Source organism: Gymnoscopelus microlampas (assembly GCF_963454915.1).
Source record: "Gymnoscopelus microlampas genome assembly, chromosome: 24".
Classification (NCBI taxonomy): domain Eukaryota; kingdom Metazoa; phylum Chordata; class Actinopteri; order Myctophiformes; family Myctophidae; genus Gymnoscopelus; species Gymnoscopelus microlampas.
Genome location: NC_139961.1, coordinates 22492464 through 22500846, shown reverse-complemented (window position 1 = coordinate 22500846; position 8383 = coordinate 22492464). Strand labels below are relative to the sequence as shown.

The window sequence follows — 8383 nt, the reverse complement described above, 5'->3', positions numbered from 1 at the left end:
ATGTGAAAAAAGAAATCCATGTGTTCAAGTATTTCCATTTTAATAAAAAAGAAAACCACACCGGAAAATATGAAATTTTTGTCCAATAGAAACCAGCTGTTTTACACATTAATAACTCTCTACTACAAAAGATCATCTCCATGAAGCAACAAGTATTAATAGCCTACACAACCCTGAAGAGACGGGAAATCTTTGGATAGAGGATATTATGTCTTCTTTTGTCTTCTCTATAAAAAACGTACTTATTGTATTTTAAAACACAAAGCAGAGACAAATAAATAAATAAATGAACAAATAAATAAATATATTAATAAATAACATTTCAAAAAATAATAACAATAAAAAACAAAAAATAACACATAGAGCCATAACAAAATCAAAACATCGAAACAAGATAATAAAATTCAGACTATTTTCAAATTGTTATTAATTTTTGGTCACAGCAAAAAAAAGAGGTTTGCCTCTGAATTGTATAGTGATAAGAAGACATCACCGCTTGACATAATCATTATTTATTTATTCATTTTGATGATTGAATATTGCAGTCAAATAGAGACTTTAAAGAGCAATATTCCCAAAAAATAATTTCGCAATTGAATGTAAATATTAATATCTGTGGGCAAAAATTTAGAGCTCTCCAATTGCCGAGAATAAGCAACCTCTGAAACAAACACGCTATTATATTAGAGAAATAAATATTTATGGACCCGAAGCCCATTTTGAAGTGCTTATCGTTGCTATTGATAGACAATAGACATGACATGAAGAAAAAAAAAGATATCTGACATACAATCAAACATACATCAAACCAATAAGTTATGCTATCCTATATACCATAACTCATGAAAACAAAAAAGTGCCATTGCCAAGTAGAACACTTATCACTTTCCGAAGTTCAATTTCACAGCCTAAAATATATAGAAGCAATACAACAAACAATAATATAATACATTTATACAAAAAAGACATCAGGTATTAGAGGAACATAAATAAATTAGATTACCTCATATTATTAACACAATTAAATAAATAATTCCATACACTTAAAAAAATGATTATGGTCACAATTTCATGTGTCATAAGTAGCACTTATGCATTGAATCTTTTCTTCTTTTTTCTCTCCTTTCCTGTACGGAAACATGATATCTAAGCTATGTTTCTAAAGCAGCTATCTTGTTTACATCCCGTCGTTTCGTCCATCTGCACAGTAAAGTCCTCAGAGAATTCTCTTTTTTTTTGTAGGACGAAAGTTACGGATCGCAGCTTTAATAACACTGAGGCTATTACTATGCGCCTTCACGGTGGGACCCTTATCATCATCATCATCATCATCATCATCCTCACAGACCAAGGACCCCCGTGGTTTTTGTTTTTATTACACAGAGAAGTGTTTAATTGTACTACATAGGCCTTCAACTTAAGTGTTGATCTCTCGGATGAAGGGGAGCTTAAACATGAATGTTTAACATCTCCTCTCTGAAAAAAATAATAATATATATTGCATCTTATTAAAAAAAGTTGATGGATGTTGTTGCTTTGTTCAGTGAGTGGTCTACATGTTTTAAGTTGAGGCTTTCGGACAACAACACACAATTATAAAATGTCTTATTTCCACCTTTCCTATCGTCCCGGTCCCACAAAGCCTAATTTATACTTGCGTGTCATGTCGTGCTCAGTAAATAGCAGATCTACAAACACACCATGCATTATGATGAATGTGATGCGTGGTCTGCTTGTATAGCCTATATCTGCTATTTACTGCATGCAACACCATGCATGCAACTAAGGCCTATGAATGAGGCTTTACTCACTTGAGTCCAATTTATCATCACATTGAAAACAAAATCCTGTCTGTCAATTGCTTGGAATATTGACATAATTGTTTTTCTTTAGATCATTGGTTCGCAAAGTGGGGTCTGGGGACCCCCTGGGGGTCCTTGAGGGAGGAGGTTCCAGGGGGTCCTCAGCAAAATGAGTTAACATGAGTTTTAACCACTTTGTAACCCTATGTACATCGGCAATTTTGAAAATAGCCGATGTAGGCTTCAAGCTCACAACTCATTGCATCACCATGCATTGTGAGCATGCAATGTGAAATATTTTTTTTGAAACATTTTAACAGCACACATCTTGTACGGGGGTCTCTCCCTGGCACAACATCTATTCAGATGGGGGTCCGCGGCCAAACACATACAAACTTGGGGGTCCTTGACATTAAAAAAAAGTTTGAGAACCGAACTACTGCTTTAGACATCCAGCAAAAAAAAAAACCTTTCCAACATCATTTCCCCTCCTCTCACCAAACTCACACTTGAGTCCAATTTATCAGAGAGACAGACACACAAAAATCCTGTCTGTGTCAATCGCTTGGGAACACTGACATCATTTCTCTTTTTTTTGTCTTTTTCTCAGACATCCAGCACGTGATTGAGATAGGAGATGTAACATATGGCCAGTCTGAGGATCTCGATCTTGGACAGCTTCTTGTCGGGGGGCAAGGTGGGCAGCAGCTTCCGGAGCTCGGCGAACGCCACGTTGAAGGCCTCCACGCGGATCCGCTCGCGGGTGGCGTGGGCCGAGCGGTACTTGGCCGTGGCCCGCCGCCGCCTCCTCTTCTCCTCGCGGCTGAGAGGGGGCTGGTGGCCGTGGCCGTGACCTCCTCCGCCCAGGGACCTGTTGTTGCCCTTGCCCTCGTCCATGGGCTCGTCGGAGGCGGCGTTGATGTCGCTGCAGAGCACCGACTCCGTGTCGGACTGGGTCCACGACAGGTCGGTCTCGGTTTGATCCGGACTCAGCATCATCTTCGAGTTTGTCTTTAGTCGCCCCAAAAAATACCAGGCTGGTTGTGTGGGATCTGTGGAGATAGATTCGAAGTGGTAATCGATTTTTTTGTTGTCTTGTTTTGGGGGGGATGTTGTTTAAAAGCTTCAATCCGTAACTTTTAGCCCAGTGGTTCCCAAACTTTTTAGCTCACAAGACTCAAAAGAGAAATGTTTAAAAGTCTCCCCCGTGACCCATAGTGAAAATAGCAGATCTACAAGCTCACAATGCATAGCATCGCGACTCGTTGTGAGTTTGTAGATTGGCTATTTTCACTACATTTGTTTTCGAATTTATAGAATTTATTTGATTTTTGGCATTTATTTATGATTTTTGATATTTTTTTTTTATGTCAGAATTTGTTTTAAATGAATGAAAAAAAAAAAGATTGAAATTTAGGAAATAAAAAAGATAAAGGGGATATTTACTCACGAGCCATAAAAATGGACCCGCGAACCACAAATGGGTCCAGACCCACTGTTTGGGAACCACTGTTTTAGCCTGGATTCGAATCCCGCTCCCCGCCTGAGAGACCAAATTTCCACCATTCAACCTAAGCTGTACACCAGGGTCTACATTGGTCAATGGAAGGGTACGGAGACCACAGCAAATGTGCTATATTTATTAACATAGGTCTACTCTATAAATGGTTAGAATAATGGATTCGTTAGAATAAGTTTAATGTAGCCAACAAGTTTTTCTAGATGCTTCCATTAATAAAACATGAGTAACAGAAGGTCCGGAATGTAACACATGTGATATTGTATTATTTATCTTAGAAGTCCCATATGAGGACGCATGGCCTTGGATAATCGATCGATCCATACTGCGTTCATTGCATAATAACATTGGACTATTAGGCCCTAGCCTATACATAAATAATGAATAGGCCGAAACTCAGTGAATAGTTAATTTATTTAAGCAGTAAAATTGGCTTCCCTAATAGGCTATTACATTATTCTTTGTATGGCAAATGTGGCATTTTACTTTATTTTTTACTTTACATTTTTTAAATATTGTTGGGCATACATTGCTAAACCCATCCCTATAGCTGTCATAATATTAACGCGAATCGTGATCAGTTTTGACAGAGAGAATCCTATTTTTTCTGAATTACCATAATCAGAGTGTGCCATCTGTCACAGTGTGATGAACACATCTGCTTGGGTCGCCAAGAGTGAAGTGACAGCATGAAGCCACACAAAAATGTTTGACATCTGCTGCTGGACACGTTGGGGCTATTGTTTAGTTTTTGTCAACGAAGAAAGCAAAAGAAAAAAAACAAGATAAGAGGTATAGGCTAAAGGCTATTAGGATAGGGTCTACACCAGGGGTCTTCAACGGTTTTCAGGCCAAGGACCCCCTAGCTGAGAGAGAGATGAAGCAGGGACCCCCTCTATATTGTATACAATTGTGTTTCAGATTAAACTTCTTTTTTTTTTTTTACTTGGACTGCTCTTTTTTCCCTCTACACCTGCCAAAAATAGCAGATCTACAAGCTCACAAGGCCTTGCAGAGCTTGTAGATTTTCTATTTCTTTTGGCTAAAGTTCTCCACTGAAAAGGGATGCTAGGGTTGAAGTAATCAATGTAAAATTAATCATATGCACACAAAGATTTGGCGCCCCCCTGTAGTAACTCTGAGGACCCCCTAGGGGTCCAGGAACCCCTGTTGAACACCCCAGGTCTCTACAGTATACAATCCCCACGCGTTGATTTATGTATTTGTAATTTACAAATGGTCCATTTGGTTACAATGTGTAAACTGCCTGAGTTAGATTAGATGTGACTCAGGGAAATCGAATTGATAAATCCTCATAACAATGAGGATTTTATTGTGTAAACGCAGCGGGCTTGAATAATAAAGTAGCCTAAAACAGACCCAAAACAAAATAAAAAACAAACAAAACTAAATGAATGTCCACACAGTATAACGCTTATATTTTGGTTTCTGCACGATGAATCAGGGCCACTGTTCATTTCTGAGACTCACCTGGACAAAGAGTGTTGAGACAAATGATCGCCAGTGACTTGAAAGCTCTTCTTTCAGAGGAGAGTCTCAAGTCCCAATTATTAACTCAACGCTTCCCTTTGGTTTCGCCAACCAAACATATTCCACCGCCACGGAGTTCTAAACGGCAACAGGCGCCCTTTAGAATGAATATAAACAACAAAACTGCCCGATATTGTTCGGCACTTTTCAGCTCGCGAAGTTGCAACGAGAGGCAGAGATAATCACATGTGTGTCAATTAAATAATCTGTGTTTCAAATCAGCCTAAAGTCAAGCAGTGCCATTTAAAAGAAGAAGGGGGGAAAAATCACTGAAGGATTGTTGAATGAATCCTTGATCGGCAACTGATCGGAAGATAAAAAATAATCTGTCTGAGAGAGAGAGAGAGAGAGAGAGAGAGAGCGAGAGTGGGAGAGAGTCCAGTGGTGCCCGACGGAGAGAGAGAGACAATAGATTGTTGTCTATGGTGAAAGTGCAGATGGTCCCCGCGTCCAGTCGTTGCTCAGAGATGCTGATGCTGATGAGGGGCTCCCGTGTGTCAGGAATCAGCGGATCGGAACGTAGATAGAGGGATAGATCAGACGGATGGCTGATGGATGGATGATAATCCTCTCTTTTCTGTGACCCAGTGGTCAGTGGCTCCACGACACGCGCGGTTTTATACGCGAGAGATAAAGATCCAAACGATCCCAACTAATAAAGGCTCACTTGAGGGATGGAGGGGATGGGATATATTTGAGGAATGGTATTGTCTAACCCCTCCCCTCCATCCCTCCCAGTCTCTCTCTCTCTCTCTCTCTCTCTCTCTCTCTCTCTCTCTCTCTCTCTCTCTCTCTCTCTCACACACACACACACACACACACACACACACACACACACACACACACACACACACACACACACACACACACACACACACACACACACACACACACACACACACACACACACACACACACACACACACACACACACCTCCCTTCCGCTCTACTCACGCCCCTCAGCCCTCAAGCGCTTTCCCTCCCAGGGGAGTATTGAGCAAAGGGAAAACGGAGAGATGTGTGCTCGATAAAAGATGGATGGATATATATATATATATATATATATATATATATATATATATATATATATATATATATATATACAATAAATAATAAAATATTTTAAAATACAATTCCATTTCGATTTTTATTTCATAAAAGACATACACGTTTAAAAAGAATAAGGAAAGGCCCTTTTGCATCTGAAAAGGAATAGATAATATTACATGATTTTAAAATATATTTTCTTTTCTCAAATATCTGATATCTAGCTGATATTGCTAGATCTGGAGGCAGAGTAATGGTCAGAGCCAAATAAAGAATAAAAAAGCAAGCCAGTTTCATAAGATTTATTTCCTAACCTTTTGTAAAGTAGGCCTATGTGTCATGTTAGTGGAGGAGAAGGGGTTTTAAAGGACGACTATGGTTGGTGTGTGTACTGTGTGACAGCTGTTCAACCATTCATTCATTCAGTCAGTCAGTCAGTCAGTCAGTCAGTCAGTCAGTCAGTCAGTCAGTCAGTCAGTCAGTCAGTCAGTCAGTCAGTCAGTCAGTCAGTCATTATATTCCTCCTCCCTCTTCTCTTCTCTTCTCTTCTCTTCTCTTCTCTTCTCTTCTCTTCTCTTCTCTTCTCTTCTCTTCTCTTCTCTTCTCTTCTCTTCTCTTCTCTTCTCTTCTCTTCTCTTCTCTTCTCTTCTCTTCTCTTCTCTTCTCTTCTCTCTCTCCTCTCCTCCTCTCCACTCACCCTCTCATCCCTGCCTCTCTGGGCCTTTGACCATCCACCCCTTTCCAACCCCCATTCTCCACCCCTCCCCTCCTCTCCTCTTGCCCTCTGTCCATCCTTTATCTTTCCTCCTGCCTCCTACGACTCCTCCTGCCCATCTTACCCCCCCCCCCCCATGCCCCCCGTGCCCGGTGGCACCGCCACCACCACCAGTGTTGGGTCAGGAGGGCATGAATCCAGAAGAGGGGCAGTGTGGCCGGTGAGTGTGGCGACTGACTGCGCCTAACGAGGTGATTAAAACGATGAGAGGAACCACGGATGACTCGCCGTGGCCCGCAGCCACCGCCAAGCTCTGCATGACATGCCACACACACACACAGTGCCAGAAGGACCGTATCATTGCAAGAAAAGCTTCTGTGTGTGTGTATGTGTGTATGTGTGTGTGTGTGTGTGCGTGCGTGCGTGTGCGTGCGTGTGTGCGTGCGTGCGTGCGTGCGTGCGTGCATGTGCGTGCGTGTGTGTGTGCGTGCGTGCATGTGCGTGCCTGTATGTGATGTCTACAAACATGCATCCTTGCAAATGTGTGCATATACACACACACGCTTGGCGTTGGTGTGCTCATCTGTGTGAGATGACAGACAGCTCGCCCAGGGCTCCAGTCATGTCCAGAGAGTGTGTGTGTGTGTGTGTGTGTGTGTGTGTGTGTGTGTGTGTGTGTGTGTGTGTGTGTGTGTGTGTGTGTGTGACACAGAGAGTCTCACGGCAGGGTGTATCAACGACATGTCAGCACCAAGAGACAGAAACCTCCTGACAGCTGGAGTCACCCCCCCCACACACACACACACACCCTACCCTTAATTGCTCCAGAGACCATGTGAGGTGGCGACGGTGTGTGTGCTCGATGGTCCGTTGTGGTCCCTGGATGGATCCCACCTCGGACAGCGCTGCTGCATGCACGGGCCCATGGCCAGAGACACGAGAGGAAGGAGGACCCCTCCAAGGGTGTTTTGTTGGTGCCTGCATGCTGCCAATCCACCCCAGCCCACACCTGATGTTCTGACTCTGGAGATGTCAGGAGGAGAGCAGTCTGCAGGGCAGTGCGGCCAACAGAGACGGGTGGTATATAGTTGTTGGTTGAACAGATGAGGTTTGTTTTATTATGTGGCTGTTGGGTTTTTATTGATCTCGTTTGGACTTGGTGTTCAGATGAAGTGATTTCTGAAGCGAAGCAGCATTTGAGGGGGGAGGCCCACCCTCGCTAAAATTGATGATCAGTTAGTTATTGCTATATTGTTCTGTTGATGTTGCACAATGTTTTGTGGTCCTCACACACTTGCACTTCACTGCTTGTACATGTAGTGACAAATAAACCTTCTTGATTCTTGATTCTTATGTCAAGGTTTAGAGTCTAAACCTTGACATAAGAATCTAAACTTTAGACGTTTGCCTCATTTACTGTCTTGTAGGCCTGTCCCCTGAAAGTCGACGATTCGAATAGTCAGTCGAACTGTCGACGCAAATTGTTTGATTGGAGCCGTCTGTGTTTTTCGACAATTCTTTTTATAGCGTCAATTTATAGCTATACAGTGTGGAGTGCTGGTGTACGTACTTCTACGTACACCAGCGTACTTCGATTACATGCAAGATTTTGGTATGATAAAAAGTTCATATTTATGATCTGAAAACCATGCTCGTGTGACTTAAACAGTGTGCATTGTTTAAGTCGAATCCCCCCCTCGGTGCGATTCGACTGCCAGTTGACTTTAGGCAACATTTGGCCAATCAGAA

At 42.1% G+C, this 8383-nt stretch overlaps 1 protein-coding gene across 1 annotated transcript; it reads right to left on the bottom strand.

The window, feature by feature from the left end:
- Window positions 1–2408: 2408 nt before the first annotated feature.
- Window positions 2409–2801, bottom strand: LOC311040841 (helix-loop-helix protein 2-like; the record flags this gene model as incomplete). Its single annotated transcript, XM_084051207.1, has 1 exon — window positions 2409–2801. The coding sequence occupies one exon, from the start codon at window positions 2799–2801 to the stop codon at window positions 2409–2411; it is 393 nt and encodes a 130-aa protein (XP_083907333.1).
- Window positions 2802–8383: the final 5582 nt, after the last annotated feature.